The 27310-nt window shown below is 39.0% G+C and overlaps 3 protein-coding genes across 4 annotated transcripts in view; 2 read left to right on the forward strand and 1 right to left on the reverse strand.

Moving 5' to 3' along the window:
* The window catches only part of LOC116173126 (SNF-related serine/threonine-protein kinase-like), a 29868-nt gene extending 17088 nt beyond the window's left edge, over nucleotides 1-12780 (forward strand). The window contains exons 2-8 of one of the 2 annotated variants that reach the window (XM_031490406.1): nucleotides 1516-1752; nucleotides 1796-2337; nucleotides 2388-2597; nucleotides 2643-2862; nucleotides 2914-4026; nucleotides 4088-4123; nucleotides 10391-10516. In XM_031490406.1, coding sequence (XP_031346266.1) covers nucleotides 1522-1752; nucleotides 1796-2337; nucleotides 2388-2597; nucleotides 2643-2862; nucleotides 2914-4026; nucleotides 4088-4108 — 2337 coding nt within the window. In that variant the 5' untranslated portion in view covers nucleotides 1516-1521 and the 3' untranslated portion in view covers nucleotides 4109-4123; nucleotides 10391-10516. Of the gene's footprint in view, nucleotides 1-1515; nucleotides 1753-1795; nucleotides 2338-2387; nucleotides 2598-2642; nucleotides 2863-2913; nucleotides 4027-4087; nucleotides 4124-10390 lie in introns of both variants that reach the window. The other variant, XM_031490405.1, reaches the window with a different exon arrangement.
* A 7464-nt stretch (nucleotides 12781-20244) lies between these two features.
* LOC116174536 (protein pxr1-like) lies at nucleotides 20245-20706 on the forward strand. The gene has a single exon (XM_031492471.1). The coding sequence runs from the start codon at nucleotides 20245-20247 to the stop codon at nucleotides 20704-20706; it is 462 nt and encodes a 153-aa protein (XP_031348331.1).
* Nucleotides 20707-21625: 919 nt separating this feature from the next.
* On the reverse strand, nucleotides 21626-25414 carry LOC116174343 (cyclin-dependent kinase 9). Its single transcript, XM_031492250.1, has 4 exons — nucleotides 25189-25414; nucleotides 25054-25138; nucleotides 24624-25000; nucleotides 21626-22250 (listed from the first exon to the last, which is right to left on the reverse strand). Exons 1-4 carry the CDS (start codon nucleotides 25329-25331, stop codon nucleotides 21686-21688), a joined length of 1170 nt encoding a protein of 389 aa, XP_031348110.1. The 5' UTR covers nucleotides 25332-25414; the 3' UTR covers nucleotides 21626-21685.
* Between the last annotated feature and the right edge of the window lie 1896 nt (nucleotides 25415-27310).

Here is a 27310-nt window from a genome sequence, read left to right on the forward strand (position 1 = left end):
TCAAGTGCTTCGAATTTTTGTGTACAGGGTGGTTCAAATTTGTAACTCGCTCGCCATTGGGATCTCCGTAACGGTGCAAGATACAATGTTTTACGGAATGAGATAGAGAACAAAACGAGAAATTCATTTGAATGCATTGCCATCATAGCTGCTATGTTGATCCCGCAAGATCTAGTTACCCATAGATGTTTTGTTGAGAAACGAATGTAAAACATTTGATTTTGAAATCTTTCTTGCAAATTTATGTAAAAGTATGTCTATCTCATTCCATAAAAACCCAATATGGCACCCATAAGAAATAAAAAAGTATAGTGGTCTGCTGCTTGTAGATCTAGCGCGTTATGGAAAATATGATTCAGATTCTCCGAAAAAAAAGTGTCCATAGAGGGTGCTAACAGGTACCTATTGTCTTTTTCAATTTCTCGGTTTCTCAGTTCAAAAATGTCAAATGTGAATTTTTGGGCACAAAAAGGGGCAGCTTTGCCTCCATTTAACCATACAACTATGGTCAAATTAGGGAAAAGTTGCGCAATTAAACAGTTATTATCATGCTTAAAGAAAAAACCAGAAAATTCCGATTCCTTCCGAAGATGTACCAGAAAAACTGAAATTTGCCGATTTCGTTGTATTTTTTTCTGATGTTACTTGAACAGATACACAAAAAATAAAAAACACTTTCCCATTGTCTCTTGTTGAGCTTTACAAGATACCGTTGACAGATTTTCAAAAGAACGTTTCGTTTCATCATCAACGATATACGGCACACACAAAAAACAATAGTTGGAAACTGTTGGTTTCAACAGGATGGTGTTTCTGCGCACAACACCCTAATAGTGCGAGAATACGTATCCGACAAATTTCCTGGAAAATGGAAAATTTCATTATGTTATCACTGTTATCAGTTATCACAATGAGTTTGAATGTCACCATATTTAATCACTTTTTTGCATGAAAAGCGATTCTTAGATTCAGAATTGATTTATTCGCGTAGGTTTTTTATTACTCGCCTTGTTACGAATTAGGCCAACCTCCCGTTTTAACAAAAAATTAAGCTCGCAGGTAACTCCCACTTCAATTACCGCTTCTTAACGACGCGATTGAAGCATGGCAGCACCATTCTTGTTAATAATTTTTCCACTTAAAATAAAGCTGGTAAAACTTTATCGCTACTAACTTTCACCAACGAAAGTTTTAGTTTTAGCTTTATCTCGGAAATGCACACCTTTATCGAAAATGCACATGTTGTTATCGCTTTTACTACTTTCGGTCACGTATGCTATGAAGCGGTATATGTGCAAAGCAAAGCGACCACCGGTTACAACTGCACGAGCTTGCTCCCTTGCGGATCGACGACTAAACTTTCACCTTGCGATCTCCATTTCCCGCCTGTTCCGTTTCCCTCGCCAAAATGTTAAACTTTAAATAGGACGTATCGGTTCATCTTATTTACAATCGAGGGCCCTCAAACCCCTGCAACAAAAGCTCTAGTATTAATTATAGTCTCTTTTGCTTCAGGTTAGAATGCACCGAAGCCTCGGATTGGGAGGTGGAGGATCTATCGCAATCCGATCTGGCGGCGGGGTATACGATGGGAAAATTGCGGGCCTTTACGATTTGGAGGAGACGCTCGGTCGGGGGCACTTCGCCGTAGTGAAATTGGCCAAGCATGTCTTTACCGGGGAGAAGGTCGCCGTTAAGGTCATCGATAAAAGTAAGCTCGACGATGTTTCCAAGGCTCATCTCTTTCAAGAGGTAAGTGGCACGGTGTAGCATACGCGGATACATGTATTTGTAGGTCCGTTGTATGAAACTAGTCCAACATCCGAACGTCGTTCGTCTGTACGAAGTAATTGATACTGCCACGAAGCTTTATTTGATTCTCGAGTTGGGAGATGGAGGGGATTTGTACGATTACATTATGCGACACGATGCCGGTCTCTCGGAACAACTGGCACGTGACTACTTTTACCAAATTGTCAAGGCAATATCGTACTGCCACCGACTGCATGTAGTGCACCGTGATCTCAAGCCCGAAAATGTCGTGTTCTTCGAAAAACTCGGCGTTGTTAAGTTAACGGACTTCGGATTTAGTAATAAGTTTTTTCCCGGTCAAAAATTGGAAACGTCATGCGGCAGTTTGGCTTATTCTGCACCCGAAATTTTATTAGGCGATTCTTACGATGCTCCAGCTGTTGATGTTTGGTCTCTTGGTGTTATTTTATATATGTTAGTGTGTGGGCAGGCCCCATTTCAGGAAGCAAATGATTCCGAGACGCTTACCATGATCATGGACTGTAAATATACTGTTCCAGCGCATGTTTCAAAAGACTGCCAAGAGTAAGATCGACACCGAATAATTTTTGTTATGCATTTGCTTTTGTTTGTAGTTTGATAGCTCGAATGCTCGTGCGCGATCCCGAAAAACGAGCAACACTCGCGCAGATCGCTGCGCATCCGTGGCTGGCTCAGCAAAAGGGCGATCAATCTTTAGACATTGTACCTCTCATTACCCGAGAGCAACTGTCGGATGAAGATCACAACCTCATAGTTCAAAAAATTGTAAATGGAAATATCGCTACCAAAGAGGAAGTCCAAGAGTAAGTCAAACTGTGATTCCTTCTAAGATGACAATTTACTTGCAGGAGTATCGAAAAGAACGCCTACAATCACATTACCGCCACATATTACTTGCTAGCCGAAAGAAAATTAAAGTCGAAACGTCTCGAACAGACGCATAAAGGTCGACGACCTGAACATTTGGCCGTTGCGCAGGGCTCCCCCACCCCTCTTCGCGATTTGGGAGGCACCGGACCAACTCCCAACTTACTTACTGTACCCCGAACTCCCGGAGAATTACCGCAGGTACTTCCAGTTATAGTCTTTGTACACATTACAGGTCAAAATCAATTTTAGCGATCTCGGAAGTGCAGCATAGTACAGGAGGACGAAGAAGAAGAAGACTTGTCGAGCTGTTCCGGCCGAGAGGAGTTGGCTCCGCCTCACAATTCGCTCAACAGGCGAGGATCTCGTTCGGAAGGCCGTTTGAACCTCGCCCTACAAGAGCGCTTGTCCGAATCGGAAAGGCGGAAACAAGATATTGCCATAATTAAACGTGAAGTGCTTCCAAAAATGAACATTTTAAGAAACCTGTGCGAAGACAGGCCTAAATCGGCGGAAAACAAGTGGAGAATGGGAAAAAGCGCGAGTATACCTGAAACGACATCTCCGATTCAGGCAAAAATTATTAACAACATGCAGCCCAACTCGAACGTAGTCCCGACAAGTATTATCAGCGAATCGTCGACGATTACGATTCCCATTGTGACAACTACACAGTACAACACGCCCCCAGTGCAGAAATTCAACACCATGCCTTCTCCCACCCGAAATTCTCCAGCAGCTCCTCAATTGCAGCTGAATGAAATTTTCGAGGAGGGTGACTGTACGGAAGTCAACCCGCGGTCCGCGCCCCGACAGTTCGTGAGCCGAAATCAGAAGCGAACATCGTACGAACAAAAACGGTCTAAGTTTCACAAGAATCGCACCGCCTCCTGCAGTTCATCGGACGCTAGCGACGACGATAGCGAAAGTAGGAAGAAAAGGGCTCACAAACTCGCCAGCGCGGAAAAATCGATCATCAAGGGCCGCCGTGACTCGCACGACGACAGCAGCGACTCCCAAGAGCCGGGAACGGGCGCGAGCGCCGGTACAACGAACGGTAGACTAGGATCCGTATCGATCATAGCGCAAAATAACGTTTCGAACACTCAAGATTCGACCAAGAGTAATTCCACTAGTAATAACAGCAATAGCGGCCGAAAGAACGCCGGAAATTCGGGTATCGGCCGAAGGCATAAGACTGGACGAAGGAGGGAGACGAGACTGCGCGAATCTCAATCTTTAAATCGCATTACGGAGGTTCAAGAAGACGCCTCACATTCTGTCGTTATTAATCCTGTTTATAACGCAACTCCATGTGCCAATGTTGTCCCAAAGGCGAAAGGTTTGGGCGCCCGTATTTTACAGGTAAGCTCATTTTTCTTTGAAAGAGAACGAATCTGGGGTAACGTTGTGTTATTGAACGCAGGTGAAGGCAGAGCAACTTTAGCACTATGTGACGAATGTAGGTAAAGTTGTGCGTGTTGAGGTTTTCTTTTTGCTAATTTATCTCCCATCACTTTCTACGATAATTAACCCTAGAGAATCATTTAGTCACATTAATAAAACGTTCATCACTGTGCTCGATGGCAATATAACATGTTGAGCGTAATTAGATACTTAACGTGGTTGTTTTTAGATTAGAAACATGGTTAACTCTAATACCAGTGACTTTGATATTCAATTGTGCTAAAATTATCCGCACAGTTAGGTACTGTATTAGTTCATGGAAACATGGATAAAAGACACAAATAGAAGTTGTCCATATTAACCTCTCAGAATAGAGTTTTTCTCCACCTATGGTGGTCTTTATTTCCCTTAATAATTCAGCTAGTGATCATGAGATTTCACCACTGTCTTGACGGGAACGATTCTATTTGGGTGTTTTTTTTTCTATAATAAAAAGGTACTATGGCTTAGTGGCAATTACAAGAGGTAACAAGAATCTTTTCCTGTTAACTGTCCCCAAATGTGTCTTATTCAATCGCGATTTACCTGTACAAGGTCAAGGATGCTATGTAACATAGGATAGCCAGATCCCCATGCCTGTAATGTTCCTCACGTTAAATCGTATTCCCGCCCGTATGTGACGTCACCCACTGACCTGCTTGTCAGAATTCCCCGTTATAATTGATGAATTGTCAATGCTTGTGCATTAGTGTTATAACTGTTTCAAGTCTTTACCATTGTACCTACATTGCAACAAAAAGGTACGCCGATGTGAACCCGAATATCATTTACTGTAGAAGTCAAACCGGGGTGCACGCATGCGTATGGGGTACGAAAAACAGACGGAGAGAAAGAGCGTTGTGCGTGTGTTACCATGAAATTATTATGAACATTTTATATAGACATTAAGTTTTTTCTCAGGGTTTATTTATGTTGTATATATTTTGTTATTCAATTACATTTTATTCCACGTGTCGTTTTTTCAATTCAGTTCAATGATTCCCATGCGCCTTGTTCAACCCAACCAATGATTTCATATGCAACGGGTGGATATTGTCGAGGATATTATGCTGCAAGCGAGATATATATCTATTTAAATTTAAAGTGGTGCACAAATCGACGGAAACTATGCGCATTAATAGCCAAAGCATGTGGCCTGGTCCGCAAGTGACGTCACAACCCACCACTATAAGCGGCGAAAATACACCGTGATCTGGCAATCCTATATTATAATATAGTACATCCTTGATACAAGGTATAATAACAGGAGCGGTGAGATCGACTGGTTTTAAATAGTAGTAGACAAGAGATATCTCCGCCCCTTTCTTCATACAGGGTTGTCGATTTTCTGTTTTGCACTTATGAAAGAGCTACTTTTGTCAAAAATTGCAAGTGGTGAACAGTCACTTAGCAAGAGGGTTACAACTGTGCTTGGTGCTTTCGTGCTAATTCTGCCCAAACACAAGACTGTTCTATGATGAGTTATGAGATTATACTACTTCACAGTTGATGCTGCAAATGTGAGATCTGGCTCTGGTCCCAAAACTGTTGTTTTGAGGCCATCCTGGCTAGCGCATTGGCTTTTTTGTTGCCTTTTTGGCTCTTGATCGATTACTTTGCAAGTGATTCAACAGTTCTATGATAGTAAACAGTCTGAGTAACCAAACAAGTGTTCTTTACGTAAACATGGGTTTCCTCAGTCCATTATAAGATCTAGAAATTTCATAAACTCTGAAAATTGGGGGTGTTTTTTGCGGAAGGTGAGACGCCCAAGCTTACTTTTTGTAGCGACAAGAAAAACCTCCATTTTTGTTAATGTTAATTGATAAGGAGTGCTTTTCACGCCAGGTTTCAGTGGTCTGAGAGCACTTCGCAAATTTAAGGCTTGTGTGCGCCAATATAGTGGCGACCCCTACTGACAGGTGCCTAGTCAGGGAACTAAGATATAGATTATTCTGTTCTATTCATAAGGGGAGCCCGACCAGGCAGCACTTAGGTGCGCCAAAGGCCCACTGTGCCTACCCTCTTTCTTTTGCAACTAGGTTTAGAGCCTGTTCCTCTCAATAAAGGATCGCAGAGAAGTTTTAGAAGCTTAGAAGAACCAGATTTTCCAAGGAGACCTTTTAAAAACGCCCTGGGCTGCCCGAGCCCGGTTGCTTGTTGCCACTGAGCCTGGAATTGACTGATCATCCAGTTTTTAATCCTGGCCCTGACAACAGAGAGAGAGCAACCAATTCCTAAGGTAGGCTCGGGCACCGAGATCAAGCTTACCCTATTAGATTCACCTAATCTATCTAGAGTTTGCCTGCGATCAAGCACTGTAGCCGATCGAAACCTGTCTACTAACAGCGCAACATCTCTGCCAGAAACACAGGCCTACAAGTGTCTCAATGGCGAAAGTTGACGTGGTTGTCATGTGTCCAGTGACTCCCAAACAAGCAAGTCTCTGAACCTGTCCTAGCTGCTTCCTGTAGGTTGCCCTGCACATGGCAGGCCACCGTACAGTATTATTGGACTTATCAATACAGGGTAAAGCCAATATACCAGTCGAGGGTTCAAGCCCCATGTACAGGGTGGCCAAATAAGAATGCGAGGTACTGTATCTGGGAACCTGTCCATCGTAGAGGCTTGCGGTAAAAAAATTTATTACTAAAACGGCCACGAGAAAAACTTGGAAAATATTTTTATGTTTCTGCAATGGCCGCTAGGGGGCGTAACTGCGATCTGGAATCTAAAAAAATGATTTTTCTGTGAATTCCGCTATATTAACCTAACAAAAAAATGTCCGGTCTTTAAAGTTGACGATAATGTGAACAATTTTTGTTTGACAATTTTTCCTGTATTTAAAAATGAAGTGGTGGGGGGTATTCAAAGGTTTCCGTAGAGAACACCCTGTATCTTCGAAACGACTGAGCCGATTTTAACAAACTCGGGTTAATTGAAAAGAGTTATTCTTCGGCTACAAATATTATAATATTTGAAGTTTAGTTAGTTTGGCATATCGCCGCTTGAGGGCTTTTTTCCACATTCCGACAGAAATGGTTAATTTTCTCAAAAAATTTAAATGCGTTGGTTTGATTTTTTTTAACTGAAAAAGTAGCTAAATGATACCTAAACTAGCTCGCGAAAACCGCATCTCGATATTTTGTTCCTAACCTAAAATTGAGGCCAAATGAAATTTTGTACTCTCAAAATTTTATTTTTTTAAGCTAATTTTTCCGGAATTATTTTTATTATATAATTTGTGTCCCTAAGGTGGATCGCTTTAAAAAAGGAAGCTTTTAATGCCGCCGTAAATGCTCGAAATCACGATATAAAAATATATATATATCAAGATATCGAGATGCTGTTTTCGCGAGATTGTTTAGGTATAATTTAGGTACTTTTTCATGAAAAAAAATCGCACCAATGCATTTAATTTTTTTGAGAAAATTAACCATTTCTGTCGGGATGTCGATAAAAGCCCTCAAGCGGTGATATGTGAAACTAACAAAACTTCAAATAGTATAATATTTGTAGCTGAAGAATAGCTCTCTTGAACTAACCCGAGTTTGTTTAAATCGGCCCAGCCGTTTCGAAGATACAGAGTGTTCTTTACAGAAACCTTTGAATACCCCCCACCACTTCATTTTTAGAGAAACAGGAAAAATTGTTCAGATTATCGTCAACTTCAAAGACCGGACATTTTTTTGTTAGGTTAATACAGCGGAATTCACAGAAACATCACTTTCTTAGATCCCCGATTGCAGTTACGCCCTCTAGCGGTCATTTCAGAAACTTAAAAATATTTTCCAGGTTTTGCTCGTGGCCGTTTTAGTAATAAATTTTTTTACCGCAAGCCTCTACGATGGATAGATTCTCAGATACAGTACCTCGCATTCTTAGTTGGCCACCCTGTACAGCCCTTCTACATGCTCATAGACATGAGTGGCCATTTTGCCTATTCGCTCAAATGTGCCCTTTATAGGTCAGGCGGGAATCTATGATGACTCCCAAATATTTCACTGACCTGGTCAGGCCCAGTTGGCGTCCTCAAAGAGTGAGTCCATCAAGGTCCGCTCTCCTTCTATTAGTAAATGGACCAACCTCGGTCTTTTCTGGGTTAATGGAGAGGGCATGTCTACTGCACCACCTATCCGCCTACCTTTCCCGCTATGACGATCGCGTGATCGTCCGCGTATCCTTGTGTATACGCGGAGGAACTCGTCTAGCACCACAGCAGAGGAGACGGGCATAGTAACCGATGAGATCATCTTCGTCGTCCCGATTATGGATATAATGACTCTGTTGCTGAGCATGGCACGGTTCCATTTTACAATTGATCCATCAGTGCCAGTTACCAGTTTTACTTTAAAATCAGTAGTGAACAGTCAACTAATCGATTAGTCAGTTAGCCAATTGTTTAATTAATCAATTGGTCAGTTGATTATTCAGACATATAGGCAATTAATCGACCAAAGCTTAAATTACATATGTCAATTTACTTCCGCAAGAATAGCGGAGTTAAAATGTATCGATAACCAAAGTGCATTTACATGTTAAGCTCACGGAATAAAAACGAAATAAAATATTACCTTTGAGTCATAGCCGAAGCCCTACCGAGCTCAGAAGAGCGCTTTCTGCCAATAATCTGCAATCAGATGAAACACAAAACAAAAGAGAGGGCGTGATAGCGCGGCACATAAATGCATGACAAATTAACGTTTGACACGTTGGGTAACTCAAACACAAAAATTGTAATCAACATTCAATGGAAAGCAATAATTAATTTCAGGATCAATATTCAGGACTTAAGTAAACAATGTCGATGTAGGTCATTGGCGAAAATATCACGTGATATTGAAACTGAAAATGGCGGTTCCATATAAAAATGCGATATCATCCAAATTCTACGTATTTATCAAATTAATATACCGATGTATGTCGAAATATCTAGGTACAAAAGCAAAAAAGGGAAAAAAACGCGTACGAGAAAATTTAAGGAAGATCAAGACAGAGGGGAAAATACAGAAAGGTACATTCGGTGACCTCTAGCGAACGTACATGAAAAACAAGAGGTGAAACACCACATCGAATTTCCACGAGAAATATACAGATGGCGTAACGTAAATGGAATATAAATTTAAAACTGAAAAAAAGCGTTACAAGTAGGTAAGGTGGTGATACAACTGAAAGTAACTAAAAGTTACTAAAAAATTGAAGGAAAACCAGAATTCAAAAAACTTCCTTCATTCTTATTTTCTTAATAAACTAAGTTTAAAATTGTCACATGGCTTAAATGCATTTTCGTGACCTTCAATTTGAAAGACTTCTTAAAATTGAAGAAAAAGATTGACACGTGTAATATAAGCTTAAGACTGAAAAACTTGTCGCGAGACGAGAAGCTGATTTGGTTAGTTGATTTCGCCTAATCGAATCAATTGTTTTTTAACCGTTATAAATGATCCTCTCGCAACTATGCAGTTTAGTGTTTGCACACCAATGTTGATGTTTAGTTAGTAACTCTTAAATTACGCCATGTTGGTGTAGATCTTCACTCTGGGTCTATGAATATTCCTTAGATTGGTCATAGGTCCCATTGATTTCCTGTGGTCTCACTAAAGTCCTTGAAAGTGTATTTGAAATCTACATGAATCTGGTGTGCACTGCATGATACTGCAAATTGACCCTCAAAACAACATTTACTTCAGCCGAGACAAACTCTGACGGAGAAAGTGGCTATAATATTCGCCATTTCTGACCAAGATTTTCTTCTTTTTACGAGTCTCGCAGAAAATGTGGTTGGTGTCTAATCACTGCCCTCTACAAGATGGAATTTCAACCAAGCCTTGTTCAATTTACAGGGCTCAGATGGCGTCCCTACTAGCAAGCGTAGGTTCTTTTGTGTCAGTCTTGCGGATAATCTCGTCCGGTTTCCCGATTGAAACTTGCCGTACAACAGAGTGACATTCACAATTCTCTGTGTCTCTACTAACCCGTCGCTAATTTATGACTTGAAAAATTGACTTCGAAGCATTATTCTGCAGAGTTCCAGTGAAGAGCATTCAGGGTAAATTTAATAGCGCTCTCTGTTGGAAGTTAACCAATGAACACTAAACGCAGAAGCGGCAACATTGCACAACAACGGATTTCTTGTTTTGAGGTGTGCTTATTTGATAAAAAACTGCCCTTGTTGCAACATAACGTTACAATACGGACAGGTGCTTCTGCCGCAATTCGCCCCTGCTCTAGCATTTACATTGTTCATCCATTAAATCTTATTGATACAAATTTCGCTTATCAGGGATTGAGTATGAGCGGAACAAAGAAGCACGACGAGAAGCTGGCAAAGGAAGAAAAGGTTCACCATCTGTCGCGCAAGGATGCGCCCTTGAAAAATTCGGACTCCCACAATTGTCTAAAGCAGCCGAAGACCTTCGAAGAGAAGGAAAATTGCAAATTGGTCGAGAAGGTTTCGACGAAGAAGATGCGTCTGTTCGGGAAATATTTTCAAGTGCATAAAAAATTGTATATTCCGTTGCCGGGCATCTTCAGCAGGAATCGCCTGTATAAGGCGCAGTCGTGCGGGTCGTTAATTCGCGATAAAATTAGTCAAAATCCCGACGTAATAATGCGCAATCGTCAGAGGGCCGCCAGTGTCATTAGGAACAGTATCGGAAGTGAGAGTGACATTAATCAGAACCTGGGATTGAAACAAGGTAAGGACAGGAAGGCCGCGACCGCCGTGCAGTTAAATAACGTTTGCACAGAACTGACGGGTATCTGTGCGACGCATCTCGGTCACGCGTCGAAATGCTGCAGCTTCTGTTGACTCCCATTTTTTAACCAAAGCTAGACAATTTACTATTTATTTACGGAATTTAGTTTAAGTAAATTTATTATATATTTATTGTTATTATAATAACCAAAGTTTTAACAAATATTTATTAATAACGTACTAACTTGTAAGGTAGGTATCAGTGTCGGACAATTTGTACATTAATTCCTTGCACTCGTGCTTTGAGACAGCTGTGACATTTACTTTATTAAACCTATACAGGTTTGCGCTACATCCTTCGACATTTGCTCAAGTTATACATGTAATAATTTATAATAATCATGCAGTGATGAGGTCATTACATTTTCAATTTGACCAACTCATTATGAATCTCTTTCAACTACTTTTGCTACGCATGAAGCAACAACTCTTTTGTACTTACACTTTCATATTTCTCAGAAATCTATTTTGATTTCGCCTGCCCATTAAAATAAGACATATGTAGGAAACATGCTGAGAATATTTTTGCAAATGCGCGCGATCGTGATTTTGGTAAGTAAACACCATAAAACTACTAGGAGAAACATGGGAGACTGAAATTTTCAGTCTCCCTCTTGCATGGCGATATTGCTTCACAATTTAAGCAGCAGTTCATACACCTCTTTGTTTTACACAAGAGGAAAGAAATTATTGCACAATATTGACTGAAAATTCTTAATCTTTTTGCGACGCTAATGATCATTGTATCGCTTGTGTCGAGATCTCTTTTAAATAAATAATGTGCAGCTTTGTATCTATTTTTATAGGGAGAATGTTAAACAGACGGTTTGTCTTGATTTACTGAGCAAACTAAGCACCTGTCTCAGTTTTGAGCTTTGAATGTGGGAACGTGGGGTGTAGTCCTTGTTGCTTCATGTGCAAAGACATGGTGACTACTAAATGATTTCTTAAAATGAATGATCCCTAGGTGTATACATAAAAATTTACACAATATTGTTTGAAGGCCAATTTTGTTTCACCCCCCAGGACAGATTTTACACGATAATATCGTAGTTGTGTGACGAAGAGTGCCTTGCATGACTACAGATCTAACCGAAGTTCCTCTCTTTTCTTCTCATCATCTAGGGCTATCCTTTTTGTTTACACTCACACTCTCTAATAAAAATGTATAATTCGATTCACGACAACATTCTTGATAGCGTAGTTTACGAACTGACTGTACTGTATAGTATGAAAACTCCACAAAATAGGGTAGGGCAATCGTAGCTAAATCGTTCATTGTAAACTTAGAGACATGTTAAGACTGATTAAATTAAAAAACAGTACCAATCGTTGGTGAGACCAAATTTTGTGGACTTTTTTACTGCTTTGATACTAATTATTTGTATGGTAAATCTCGATTTTTTTTATCGAAACGAGAAGATTGATTTTTCTGCGAGATGTACTGTATAATTTGTAAGTAAGGTGCAATACAAATATATAGCGTATATACTTAAAATGGAAATAATTTTATAGGTGACTTAGACATACTTACTCAAATTTGAAATTGCGATAATTGTTCTACCTTGTAAGTATTAAAAATCATGTATTAATCCTGTTCTTGATTGTCTGAAGAAAAATTTGTTTTTTTTATGTGAAGTGTGGAGACACTTAGGGCAGTATGTGCTGTGCACAATTTTTTATTTTGCAAATGAATACGAGGCACAGAAATATGTGCGTCTTTGATTGTTAATTAAGTTCATGCGTGACATTGGTAGATATTTATATGTGAAATACGAATTTTGTTCTTGTGTGCAGATAAAACACGTTAGATGCTATTTATTGATGTCAAGCTGGTCTTGTCGTTAGTAATAGTTGTCCACCATGTATGCATCTGTGTGTGCACATAATAAAGATGTTAGTGATTCTGTTTTTTATTCTGCCTTTTTCTTACCAACTTTCTTTGCTACATTCATATTTTGTTTGTGTATTTTCTACAACTCCCATAATATTCCTTTACATTGCTAAGGTGGGAAGTGTTCAGTTCAGTTTCTGACTGAATTATTTTAAACTAGGTCTTGAGTATCTGTGTATCTCGCTATCGTAGTGTAAAAAATTTGTTGTGGCTAGCACAGATACCACCTGCGCATGTGCGATTCTGCCCTTTTATGTCTTAAGAATATGTACCAAATTTGGTTCCTATCGGTTCAACCGTTTAACCGGAAATGAGAGTACAGACAGACTGACCTAATTGAGATTTTGTTCGATTTGGATTCCTGGTGCTTCAAAACGTGTATTTCCGTCAAAAAAGTGGTTACCCCAATGCAATACCTCCCTTATACTAACGAGCGGGCTCTGACTCTATTAGCTTCCGTCGTGCTCCTTGTTTGACCAGTACATGTTGACTGAATGCTCTGGCACCCACCATAGTGTAATTCGGTTGCCAGTTGCCAATTTCTCTAGATTGCACATGCACTCCCATACTAGTATGGAGTCACAGGTACAGGCTATAGCGCCTTTAGTGCAGGTTGACTGTCTGTGAGGGTGTCTATTTTTGCATCCTTCTTACTCATTGGCATAGACCTCTGATTGAAAGATAGATTCGGCCACCTCATATATTCCTCTCTCAAGAATTGAGAGGTATCCTACTAGGTTCGTCGGTTTGAACCACTTGATTAATTGCAATTGCAATTCCATAGCGCTTCCCATCTCTCGCTTGGGTTGATTGAGCGTCCTGACCATTTTGGTATGAACACCACATTTACCTTGTGCCACGTTCTCGGGTATGTAAGTGAAACAGAAGCTCGCTCTGTATCGTTTACGGTATGCGCCCAACAACCTTTTGGAAGAGTGGTACCTGGTCTTCTGCATCTATCTGTCGAAGAGAAGCCTTTACTTTTTGCTTTGAATATAAAATTATTCAAAGCTACTTGTGAGCCTGGAAAGAATGCTCATGAAGAACTCTAATGTTTCCCTGTTACACTCTCACTGTGTATTTCCAATCGGATTTCTTAAGATTCCCAATGCAGTTGAACTGGTCTTTTTGTAGGCGTGATGCTGTTGATATCGAATCCATTCCTTCACAGAATTTGTGCCAAGTCCTTCACGCTGCTCGGACACTTATTAGTTATTACTGTACCCTTTCCATGTTTCTTCACGCCTCTGCCGTTTAGATTTGTTGAATAGCTTTCTGACTTTATCCCGATGTTTTTCTAGCTCCTCGCACTCCACCAAGGGTACGTTTCTCGTTAAACCTTTAGTTTTTGTGATCCCATCTAGGTACTCCTCATAGGAGTTTTTCAGTTGTGGTACCTTGATTGTAATTGACTGTATCACAGAAACGCGATTTTATCGCCTATGGTGTTTCCCCGACTGAGCTCCATGGCCGGACGACGCGTTCGCTAGTTGGGCGAGTTGTTCCTTTTGGCCTTTGGGATTTGGATGCCTGACACTACTATCTTCTTTCTTTCTATAAGAAAACTTTTTTTCTGGGTCGATCTGAGACAATTTTTTCTTCGGGGCTCAAAAAAGGCAGTGTATTACCTTCCTTTTTTCCAAAAATCGACTACACCAAAAATTCTCGGGAAAACACTTTTTCTTATTAATTTGGGTACGTAGAATCCAAATCAATTCGTACTTTTTCGATCAGACTTCTCAATCAAAAGTTATAGACTAGAAACCAATTTCGAAAAAAAATTCAAAGGCCTGTAACTTTTGAACTAGTAGCCCAATCTTGGAACTGTTTGAAATTATGGATTCTACAGGCCACATTCGATAAGAATATTTTTTCCAGGTCGATCTGAGATAATTTTTTCTTCGGGGCTCAAAAAAAGACAGTGTAGATATTACCTTCCTTTTTTACCAAAAATCGACTACACCAAAAATTCTCGGGAAAACACTTTTTCTTATTAATTTGGGTGCGTAGAATCCAAATCAATTCGTACTTTTTCGATCAGACTTCTCAATCAAAAGTTATAGACTAGAAACCAATTTCGAAAAAAATTCAAAGGGCTGTAACTTTTGAACTAGTAGCCCAATCTTGGAACTGTTTGAAATTATGGATTCTCCAGGCCGCATTCTATAAGAAATTTTTTTTTCCGGGTCGATCTGAGACAATTTTTTTTCGGGGCTCAAAATTATTAGGTAACACGTTTCTCAAATTGGGGTTGATGTTAGGTTGTTAAAAAATTCTGTTTTAATTGAAGTGTTTTATCAGTAAAGCTTCGAAAGACAGAACCACGTACCGACACCCCCACTTACTCGTTTCAAATGTCTGCTCATCTTCGCTAAACTAGCGCCTGTGTTTACTGCGGCGAACCCCAAATCAATTAGCTTTTACGACGCTATCACGAACTCCTTATCGCAAGACCAGATTTAAGTGAGATAAACTTTAAAAAACATAACGCAATTATTTCCAGATGTCCCTAATATTTCTTAACTTAATCTACAGGGAATCCGCGTTAAGCTAACGCACTAGCAGAATGCGCCGCGGTGGTGCAAGTTGAGCGGCAAATAATGTATCTAATGGCGGCGTTAATACTTAAATAGTAGAATTTTGGCTGATGGTGGCTGAAAAATATGTATATGAAGTTGCTAGAAGATGACTGCGCGCTGGTGCATCAGCTGAACGCGGTCTAATACAAAACAAAGTTGACCTCAAATTCAAAAATAATCGAATGCAATCCAAATTAACAACCACATTTAACTTTCCAAAAATTGAAATTTACCTCATAATTACTATATATGCTGATACCAATAAAAACCACAGATTTTTGCCTCAATATGGACTTTGGACAATACAAGGCAAAAAGAAGGTGGATATCGTAGCTAAGAGGTACGTATTTTAGAATGCATTCTTTATATAGCAACATATTACACCCCAAGTATCTCAACAAACTCAATTGCGTTTATTTTTATTTCAAGCAAGGTGCTTTTCAATTCTATTATACAGGGTGTGACAAATAAATACCTAATATCTAAAAAGGAGTGGAGGTCAAAGGTTCCAAAAATTTGTTTCCTTTTTCATTTTTGCTTCGCCAAGCGAACACTCGTTTCTCCGTTCTGGCAATGTCTAATTGTTTATTGGTCAATGCCAATTTTGTACTACCAAGCCCACATGTTTTTTTTAATTCCCACGCAAATGAAAAGTGCAAACTTCGTAGTTCTCAAGCCCAAGGTTTTAATCGCATATGCCCCCGATGTTAACGCCTACAGTACTTAAGGACACACCGAGGGACAGACGTACAAACTTTTATATGGAGGCCGTAGAGAAATATTTTTTTAAAATTTATTTTTCAAAGAGGGCAATGGTAACATGTTACAAATTGTACCTATCAACTTCAGAGCATTCTTGTTGCCCTTCCTAAAAATGCAGTTCGAATTTTTGGGTAAAAAACCCTAATCTCGAATTGAGATCTGAATTTTTTGCGCCCTCGTTTAGGGGTGCCGCATCTTGGAGTAGAAATGTTATACAGAGAGTCATTAGTTACCTACTCAAAACCTATGTTGAGCCACTAGGTTCAGTCTCTATCTGTTAAGGATAATTTACGATAACATTGATAAGGAATTGTCACTTCACATTCAGGTGTTTTTTACAATGCAAGGTTACGCCTACGTAAATACATCTGTGGTACAATACATGTAATTGTAAAATTGTTGCGTGTGAAACTTCCCGTTTATTATCGATTCGATATGCACTTAGATTTGTTATCATTTCTAAACATACACGAAATGTTTAAATAAATTCTAGTTTATAGAACTTTAAAAATGGTTTATTCATACTGATGAGCAAACATTTAAAAGAGGACATGAGTACTGAAGATTTGAAAGCCTTAAAGGCACATGGCTATGTTTTCGACAGTGATTCAGTGAGTGGAGGCAGTAAAAGTGATTTCGATGATGACTATTACGCATTAAAACCAGATCCGGTGTTGATTGATCCGTCTTTATATACCATTGTATCGATCTCGTGCAGAACTCAAGAACTCAATCCTTCACCGGAACCAACTAGGAAAACCCAGCGGTCCTTTTCCAAGAGAGGAAAAAGAGGAAATCGTCCAATTACTCGTGCTAGTGATTCTCAAAACAGTTCCGTAAGTAAAGAATGGAATACACTACCCTCGTGCTACACAATTGATCCACCCTGTTTTGACTTGGCCGATAAAGAAAATGTAGTCATTGGTGAAGTCGAAAATGTTCCGCTACCTCTTGTCAACACCCCTCGCAATGTTTCTGTAGCTAACAAAAAAGGAAAAGTGGTCACCTCACGTGCAACCTCTACTTCATCCCAACGTCGTACCAGTTTGAAGAAAGAAAATGTTTCAAACAATTTTGCAGTTTCCACTGTTTCGCAAAGGGTTTCTGAAAGGGCACTTACTCCACCTTATCACAAAATTACCTTACCAACTAGCACCACTAACACTCAGAATGTACAACGCCACACAGTTCGATCGTCATCAAGCAACTTGAATACAGGAGCACGAGCACCCCGCAACACGAACAGCATAACTACTACCTCTGCACCATCACATCGTACCAATACTTGTGTGGATATCCCTTACAGGCAAATGCGAAATAATTCAACTCCACCAGAAGAAAATGTCAGTGATTGCCCGGGCTGCTGCTGCTGTCAATGATTTTATTTTGTTATGTATTTCAAATTGTATTGTTATGTAACTATTTAAAGAAATTATTTTTATACTTCTACGCTACGTAACTTCTATATTCCACAGTTCTTACCAAGCATGTAAACCACTATGCACACATTTAATATACCTACTCTCAAAAGATGTTATTAAATAGTTGCTTTAAAGACGCTAGAGATCGCCGAATAGGTGCTATATAACTAAATCTGGTAAGCAGTTCTGATACGGCGATATCCTGCTTTTGATAGCCTTCAGAAGTGCTTTCCAAAGATCTATAAGTTCTGGAAAGCATTTACAAGGCTCCAAGAGAGTCTTTCATTGTTCTGGAAAGCAGCGCTTTGGGAAGTTCCTTATGTGTCAGCCAGAGATACGTTATCCCTTTATTATAGGAGTATTATATGCTCTTTTTACAACGTTCTGGGTCTTCCAGAGTTAGAATTATTTGGAACGGGCCTAGAAACTCTTGTAAAGAACCTGTACAGGGCCTATAAATCTGACTGGGCAACACTAGAATTTTTGTAGTGCCGTAAAAGATGTGTGAGGGCGATAGAATGTTTTGGAAAGGCCCTGTGATAAGCGTCTGGAGGTTTTCTGAAAGCCTTTGATTGCTATATGGGAACGCACCCGAAGACTTTGAGGAATCATGTTTCCCATACCATTAGGAGGTTTTAACTCCTTTTTCCACAGGGTTTTTCCTTTAGAAATTTACACCTTTTCCAAAACTATTTAGGTCGTTAATTTGAGGGTCCCTTAATTCTCGTATAGCTTACGCACCGTCCGGCAACGATCCATGAATAAGAAAGAATCAGATAAAGCGAAGAATCAGACTATTAGGTACTTCCCTCACGGAAACAGTTGAACCACTCGCACAGAAAAATCAAATTAGATGACCCCCCTTTCGTATAGCTTTTACGCACCGTACGGCAGCGGGCCACGAATAAGAAAGTAACAGATTCACTGAAGAATTAGGTACTTCCTGGACGGAATAGTTAAATTCAATCTAGCAGAGTAACATCACACTGCTAATAAACTAACTCGTAATGACAAAAATAAACGAATAATCACCTTTTCGGCATCTGCACAGAACGGTTTAATTCAAAAACGTAGCACGATTCGCTATATACAGAGCATGTCGTATTTTTGTTTCAGATGTAAAGGTGTTTTGCCTACCAATAGGGGTTGATTATCACAAGCATTTGAAAGGTTTTCTTCTACTCGCTTTCCCACCTCTTTGCAATCACGTCTAGAGTTAGACGACCTTGTGTCGAATTCGAAGACTTCATGGTTGTTGTATGCACAGAGCGTTTCGTAGTTTTTCGAGACTGTCATTCTTTCAGTTGTGAGGTGCGTTGCGTAACCATAGAGGTATTGTACCATTCTATTAAAAAATTGGATAAAGAAGAAAGATTTGTAGCCCAAATTCGTACATTTTTCCAACAGATTTATTTGAAAGGAAATTTAATAATCACTTTCTAGAGCCATTTTTGGCCTCTATCTCATTCGGTACAAATCCAATATCGCGTCCATAAGAAATAAAAAAGTAGGAGCCTGTAGCTTCTACATCTGCGTGCTATGGAAATTTTGATAACAAATTCAGATTCTCCGAGAAAAAGTGCCCATAGAGTTAGGGAAAATGAAATCGAAATTTGACATTTTCAGTGATCTCAGTTATTTTCAAAGATTTGTCAAAAATTTCAAAAGCGTTTTTAGTCATAAAAAGGGGAACTTTGTCCCCATTTAACCTACACGGTATCTCTCACAGTTTAGAGAGATCCCAATGGTGATCCACGAATTTGAGCCACCCTGTACATAAAAAAAACAAAATCAAAAAGACATCGCTCTACTGCAGCTCGGCTACTATTAGTTTAGCATGAACAGTACATGTGCAAATGCTATCAGTCTCCAGTCGATCAAACAGCCTCCTTGGGCTAAACCGAAGAAAAGTTAGTTAGCGGGCCCACTTTCTCGTATTGCAAAGACACAAGAGATGAGGAAGCAACATGATACAGCGAAAAATTGGAACAGTATATGAAGTGAAAACTCATCCTCGCGATTTTTGTACAGAGCGTTTCGTATTTTTCACATCTTTCATATGTAAGCTGTGTTGCCTAACCGTAGGGGTATATCAGCACAGTAGATGCTTTTCTTGTACTTTTTAGAGCAACAGCAAATGTTGTATTGTTTTTTGAAAAGAACATGTAAGGATGTTGAATACTCTGTAAATAGAGCTTTCGCAAAACTAATAAAGTAATGTTTGGGCTGTAACCATCATCAAATGGGGAAAACATGTTCAGTAGAAACATTCCGATATTACTGTCCTATAATTATTTTAACTTTTTATAAATTGCATCTGCAGAACTTCAGACTGTTTATTTACTCTAGCTTTCGCTGCATATTCGATGGGTTAATAAACAAATTATCAAAGTCCTTGTGTGAGATCGAAGCGACTTCAGCCCATGTTTGTGTGGCAGATCAGATTAATCAGTTCTAACCACCATCAGTAAGATCTTGTCAGGGTAACCACTTTCCCTTTGTCGGTACCCGATTCCACCAGCAATTCGCATTTTGGTTGATTTCGCTAAAGACTAAAAATACATTTTCAAAAATGAGATAAAAAATGAATGATTATACTAAGTGCCTCTATGAAGCTCTATTATCACAATAAATAATACTACTAAGATAAGGGATTTTTAAATGACATTAGTATATTGTTGCAGTTTCTATTTGACTTTAGTTAAGAGCGCTTCTAGTTTTGATATGATTTCAGAAAACCATTTAGTATTAACAGAGCATTCATCGGCCAGTGAATCAGGTCCAAGCGATTTGGACGAGTATCATGATTCGCTGAAAACCCCACATATACCAATAGCAGAGATTCCATCGGCGGCGGGTAAAATAATTAGAATTCAACCAGACGCACGACTTGTGGAGAAAGAAAATTTAAGATTAAATTTACGTGACATAAGTGCAGGTGGTACTGGCAAGAAACAATCGCACAATGCACACAATTCAAAGAAGCAGAAAAAGAGAAAGAAGAACTTACCGCCATCGCGTCAAGCGAGCAATGATAAAAGACGTAAGAAGGCAAAGTCGAAGAAAAGTACAAGAAAGGAAAGGAAAAAGAAAGACAGAAAAGTCGACATGGGCAGCAAGCACCAAAGCTGGAAGTGGTCAAACACGGCACACGAAAAAGGAGCCTCTGCTAACAGATTCAGTTAACAATCAGATATCTAATCAAGAGGAGTCAAAATGCAAAAAACCTCGTAGGGGTCACCGGCGCTCATCGTCCGTAAAAGCGGTACGGGATGAAACGATCTCAAGGCAATCTTTAGATGAAGAGCACGAGCCAAATGAAGACACAGTGATTACTAAACAACCTTCAAGATCTGATACATCCACAAACACTGCGCCCAGTGTCATACAAGGTTATGGCTCAATCGAGCCTACTAACATGGCGATGGATAAAAATGGCTTGTTAAATACTATATCATCTTTTTTCTGCTGCAAACAGTTGTGAAAGTGCTAAGTGCTTTCTCGATTATTTCTTTTCCGATTAATGTCATCAATGGAATTGTTTCCCATTACCTAATGCTTATATGCCTAGTGCAAAAATGTTTAGATAAACTGTGTAGATAATACCAGTGCTAGAAAAATTCAATACAGAGACTTTTATCGTAATCGGTTTTACTAGGACAACCATTAATGAAGTTTAAGCCAAAAATGTTTAGCTCAGAAAGTGATTCTTGTGGTGTTTTTATGAATTTGATCCATTAACCCATTTTTGTAGTACAATTTGAGATGTTTTATTTGGGAATTTTTCTCTTATCCATTTTGTTGTCGTAGTTGATTTATTTCACGTATTTGTATGGGCTATGCCTGGGTTTTTGTCCCGTAGAAGGTTTCCCTGGTATTGCCTTGTTGTGTGCGTAATATATTTTATTTGTTCTTGTCTTTTCTCACACACAAAATTCCCCATTTTATTCAATTCCCCTTCCGATTATGTCTCACACGTCTCAACACATAAAAGAACCGATTACACAACGTACGAGTTCATTCATGCCATCCATAGCGGGCCGATTGGCTACGTCGTTTGATTGCAGCTGAACCTTAGATAGATTAGGTTCTATAATAAACAAAATCAGATTACAAAACTTTATTATACAAAAATAAAAATAGTTCCTTAAACAATCATCTGTAACTAGAAAACGCGATCTTGATATCCACCGTCTTGTATTGCAGATGTTGTTGGTCTTTGATTTGCCATGGTATGATGAGGTCGGGTACGTCTCGGCGGTGCCAGAAACTCAAACATACTCTGCGAATGTTGTCCCAACATCTTTCCCAAATCGCAAGGCATCGGATCAGTCCAAAAAAAATCGTGATTTAACGCGGTATCGGCGTCGGCCCGCTTCGAAGGATCCAGCACTAATAGCTTATCTAAGAGATCGCAGGCGTACGCGTCTCTCATGTAAGGTTTCAGGCGATCCTTCACTTTACGCTTTTGTTGTTGTGGTAAGTCCATCTGTTTGTACAACTCTAAATGTTCGACGCCCGGCCAGACGGCCGGCGTGATCGAGCCGCACAGTTGCGAAATGAGCGTAAGCTGCTGCTGCTCCGTATTACCCTGCATGATCGGCGATCTCGTCCACATCTCCGCCATAATACATCCGGCGCCCCACAAATCGACGGGGGGGCCGTAATTACGTTCGCCTAATAACAACTCTGGTGGACGATACCACAGTGTCACCACACGATTTGTAAATCTAAAAGAATAATGTTACAACTAGACTGCCTTCGCACCTTCAGACGCAGTATGGGGTCTTATGGACTAAATCCCTTCTAACTAATTTAGGTAATTTTTCGATAACGCTATCCTTGTTCCTCACCGAACTATCATTATGATTGAATTGAAGTATTAAAAGCATAATCTCCTTGTACTGCCCCCGCACGTATATTATTAATAAGTTTGAGAGCATGCACTGTATATGCATATAACAATGCATTATTATTATATTAATCTCACCACAATTTGTTTCCTCTATTTTCTTACAGGTTAAAACTTAGTGCTTAAATTTAGAGCACATCGTTCATGTTTCAGTTGAATATAACTAAAAGTAACTGTCATATAACATTTAACCCAAACATGAAATCTCAATAACCCTCAAATAGAAATACAAGGGCGAACCGGGTCTCATGGTCGGTCGCCACCTCGCCGTGACCTTGGAAAATAGATCAAGGCGAGGCTCAAGGGCATTCGACCCTTCCCCCAAACACTGTACTGATGGTGACCTTGGAAAGTAGGCCAAGAAAAGCTCAAGGAACGTTCCTCTCCAAAGGTCAATCACCCCATTTTGTGGTTTCTTTTTAGAGGATATCAAAATTCAATTACTATTACTCAAACTTTTTGCAGCGTCATATTTTAATTTCAAGGTCATCAGAGGTCGATTGGCCCTATGTTTCGCGGTGTCGTATTTCATTTCCAAGCTCATCAAAGGTCTAACTTTAGTGGCGCCATGTTTCATCTTCAAGGATATCAAATTTCAATTACGTACGTTTCTTTAGCGGTGTTATTTTCCATATTGAAGACCAGAAGTCAATGACCCCATTTTGTATGGTGTCATTTTGTTTTCAATGTTATCATGACACAATTTTTGCGGTGACTTATCAAAGTTCAATGACAGCATTTTGATTCAGAGAAGGCTGTGGAAATGTTAGGTCACGTCTAATATTAATTTTAAGTAGGTTGGTATTAGAACTACCTACTCATGCAGTAAAACTACCTACTTACTCTTGTCACTGAAAGGTAACAATTACACATGATCGATATGTCTATCTCTCTTGTCAGAGCCAACTGTGGATCACATTTTTGGCCTACTGTGACTCATTATTGGTGCATATAATATGCATATAAAGATTTAACTTTTTTTATTGAAACATAAATGAGTAAATGATTTTTAAAATTTGATACATATATACATGGTGCTTCAAAAATCCACTGTGACTATTTTAAAAGTTTCACTTAACAGTGCAGGGTGACCCAACGATCGCGCGGAGTACTCTTATGGCCCTAAGGATTTGTCGAGATTGTACTTGTGTGATAATAATGGTCGAATATTCCGCATATTTAAAAATATTTTTAATTATACAGGGTGCGATCACAAAGTAAGGAGTCAAAAAGATAAATTTTTGTAATGGAATTTGGTTCGAAATTCTACGCCTTTTTTAATACTTGATTTAAAAAATTTTTGGAAAAATTTGGAATTAGGTATCCTAAAAAATCTTTTACCACCCACACATTAATAAGTGATGTATTGCATCAAACTCTCATTTCCGGCTGAACCGATTGAAACCAAATTTGGTACACAAGAGCAGAATCGCGCATGCGCAAGTGATATCTATGCTAACCATCGCAATTTTTAATCTTAAATATTGACTTCAGACTTCATATCATTTACTTCGACTTTAGTTAGTCCGCTAAACGAGTTAAACAATTTTATATTTGTATATCCCGGTTTTTTGTAATGGAACAGCCTATACATTTTCCTGTCATCCTTTTACTTAAATGCAATAATTTTTAACCTTCATTATAAGTGTTATACCTATTAAAACCTATACCTACCTACCTAATAATAAATGAAAAGACTGTGGTGAGATCAAGCAAAAATTCATTGTTCCCAACACATATAAGTAGTAAATACAGTGTGGTCTTTAATTAGTTCTAAATATCGTCAAATGTTGATATATGTTTGATATCCATTTATATGCAATTAGAATGACTTCCAGCATAAAGTAAACAACGTTGATTACTCTATGCTTCCAGTCATACAGTATAAAGGATAGGCTAAAAATATAAAGTTCACTCAAGAATAGATACCATATTTTCTAAGAATATAACAAAATGGAATAATCAAAAATTTTCCAAAAAAAATAAAAATCTGAATACTTAGGCCATGATTTTATACTTCGGTACAACGTTCCATTCTGAACAACTTTTCTCAATGGCATTTTGCTATATTCTTAAAACTTATGATACTTGTCTGCCCCGTCTTGTATACTGTGTGACTTTAAGCAATTGCATACAAAATGGTAAATCATTCATTGACTATTTTTTTAATTATTATAATGGATCGAGTTACCTGTTCGGTTGACCATTTTTATTGGCACTAAAAGCACGAGCCAAGCCGAAATCTGCCAGCTTCAGAACACCATTCTTCGTTATAAGTACGTTGGCAGCCTTCATGTCCCTATGTAAAATTTTGTTACTGTGAATATAATACAAGCCGTTTAATAACTGCTGCATAACTTTCTTAATTTCGCCTAAATTAAATTTTACATTAGCATTTGATAGGAGACCGGCGAGGTCGTGCTCGCAAAACTCGAAAACAAGGTAAAACGTCGACAAGCACTTATTCTCTTGGCATGCCCGTTTGTGGCAAATTTCAATCAGCATTACTACGTTCTCGTGCTTAAGCCTTTGCAAGATGCGTATCTCGCGTAAGGCTGTTATGGGGAACTAAAAGTAGGTAATCAAATTAGTGTTTTACACGCTAAATTGATTACACCAACCCCCTCTTTTTCGTTCTCCATCAGAACCTTTTTCATCGCCACCAACTTCTTTGGATTTGCTCTCTCTTTCGCCTTGAACACTTCTCTACAATATGCATGTAGTGCTCAAAGTTTCAAATGTAAGTAAGAAATTACCCGAAAGTTCCTTGTCCAATTTTCGCAACCCTTTCGTATTTTGCCGAAACATCGCAGAAGGGAAAGCGAAAGTTTTCGATATACTTCTCTTTCTCCTTCAGTGTCATCCCCGGATGGGAATGACTTTTTTCACGAGGCTGCATTTTTATTGCTAAAGATCACTCAATCAAGCTTTCTTATAAAATTTCATTTCTGTGGACATAACCTTAAAAAATAAATAAAAATTACGTGACTACACTACCTTCACAAGATGAACGAATTGTGGTGGCTATTGTACCGACTGCTATTGCCCTACACTTCCCAACATACAGAGCGGTTCATATGGAAGAACTTCTACTATTAATATGACAAAAAAAATATTACCTCCTCTTTAAACATTTTAAATTAAAAATGAGATCGTGTGTCCAAGTTCTTTGAAACGAATTTTAATTCGTTGTTTATGAACAATTTTTTGATTTTGGTGCACTCATAACTAAGGAAATAAATTTTGATCCTATAGTTTTGTCATGGAGACATTATCAAAATTTTAAATCTTTAAAATTAATTTTTCCAGTTATGAACAGAGATTACAGATTAGAATGTTTAAGAAAGTCCTATAAGTTTTCTTGATCCTTACCATGACTAGTATCTTTCAAGTCTTAGCCGAAGGGTTCTGGTTTTTGTATTTTTCATCACCTGCACCCCGAGTATCCTTTCCAGAGCGGCCGAGCGCTATATTCTAAGTAATTTTCCAAAACTAAGAGAGTCCAGTAAATTCTCAAAGCTCCAGCTTTCCAAATCTTCTTACACTTTTTCTAAAACCTTTCTCTAGCTTCGGCTACCTGAGAACCAATCAAAAGCTCTAAGCTCTACCACTACTGTCTACAATACTATATAGAACTTCTGGTCCCGGAAAGCAGTTGGGAACTTAAGAACCTTTTAATCAAGTTACAGTGATTTGCTTGACACAGCATTTTAACACTCTACTCCCTTAGCTTTTTAGTGCATTTGCAAATCAGGTCAGTTTATCAGAAACAAGTCTGTTCATCAGAAACAGGTCTGTTCACCTGAGACAGGTCTGTTTCTGTTTATTTAACCGATCTGTTTCGGGTTAAGTGACCTGACCCATTAGCAATAACTTTTAGCATGGGGCTAATGACCTAACCGCATGCACAGATCTCAAGATCAAAGTGCGAGATGAATCCCGTGTTACAACTTTCCTGCCTCGTGCGCGGTTTTGTTTATGCATTTTATTACCAATTTAAAAAGAAACAATTAGAAAGGAGAAAATTATCATTTGTATCCAATCTCGCACCCCAGACCAACTGCCGAAAATATAAGACTTCCAGTATAATTACCGGGCCAACTGGCGAAACATACGAATGAACTCAAAGCACCCTAAATATGACCCCGCGCTCCGGGCCAACTGCAACAATTAGGAGATGGGCCATTCAGATTATTCCCATGCTCTCCAGAATTTTTCCACCGTCAAGTGCCGAAATATCTACTCATCTTCCCCTCCCCACCTGCTGCAAAAAGCCGTAAGTTCACGACGTTACGGTTTTGCCAGCCGACAAATACAAATAGCCAACGAATTTATTATATAACTCTCGCCAAGAAAGATTGCCGGCCACAGCACACCTTGTGTTGATCTGCAATCTATGTTTTTCTTAAGATACGAGCGACTTCCGGAATAGGATCGTGCCAATGTTGAACGAAAAGTCTTTTTGTTCAACATTGACATGGTACTGTCCCGGAAGTGACTCACATCTTTAGAAAAACATAGATTGTAGACCAGGATCAAGTGTTCTGTGACCACAAATCTTTCCTGGCAAGAGGTTAATATTATTATGTAACAAATTTTTAGTTAACATTTGATGGAATTCTTAGCACGAAATAGAAAAATTTAACATGAAAACTCTTATCTAGGTCGTAATTTGGCCTCGAGTAATTACTATTTACAGATGAACAAATTTATTCGATATTAAACAATCAAATAATTTGGACGAAAAACAAGTACTCAGGCTCAGAATAACACATACCGCGCAACAAACGATCGATTAACCATTAATTAAAGAAGAGGTTCAATTTGATTTAATGCAAATAGTATGACAAATGTTGTTTATCCTGTGGATGTTCTGAA

Source organism: Photinus pyralis, unplaced genomic scaffold (assembly GCF_008802855.1).
Source record: "Photinus pyralis isolate 1611_PpyrPB1 unplaced genomic scaffold, Ppyr1.3 Ppyr1.4_LG6, whole genome shotgun sequence".
Classification (NCBI taxonomy): Eukaryota; Metazoa; Arthropoda; class Insecta; order Coleoptera; family Lampyridae; genus Photinus; species Photinus pyralis.

Excerpts from the sequence above, each read along its gene's own strand:
- LOC116174536 (XM_031492471.1), top strand. The coding sequence starts at position 20,245 with ATGATTTCAGAAAACCATTTAGTATTAACAGAGCATTCATCGGCCAGT.
- LOC116174343 (XM_031492250.1), bottom strand. The coding sequence starts at position 25,331 with ATGCAGCCTCGTGAAAAAAGTCATTCCCATCCGGGGATGACACTGAAG. Across the intron at positions 25,001-25,053 it reads TGGAGAACGAAAAAGAGGGG|TTCCCCATAACAGCCTTACG; the intron begins GTTGGTGTAATC and ends ACCTACTTTTAG. Across the intron at positions 22,251-24,623 it reads AAAAATGGTCAACCGAACAG|ATTTACAAATCGTGTGGTGA; the intron begins GTAACTCGATCC and ends TTATTCTTTTAG.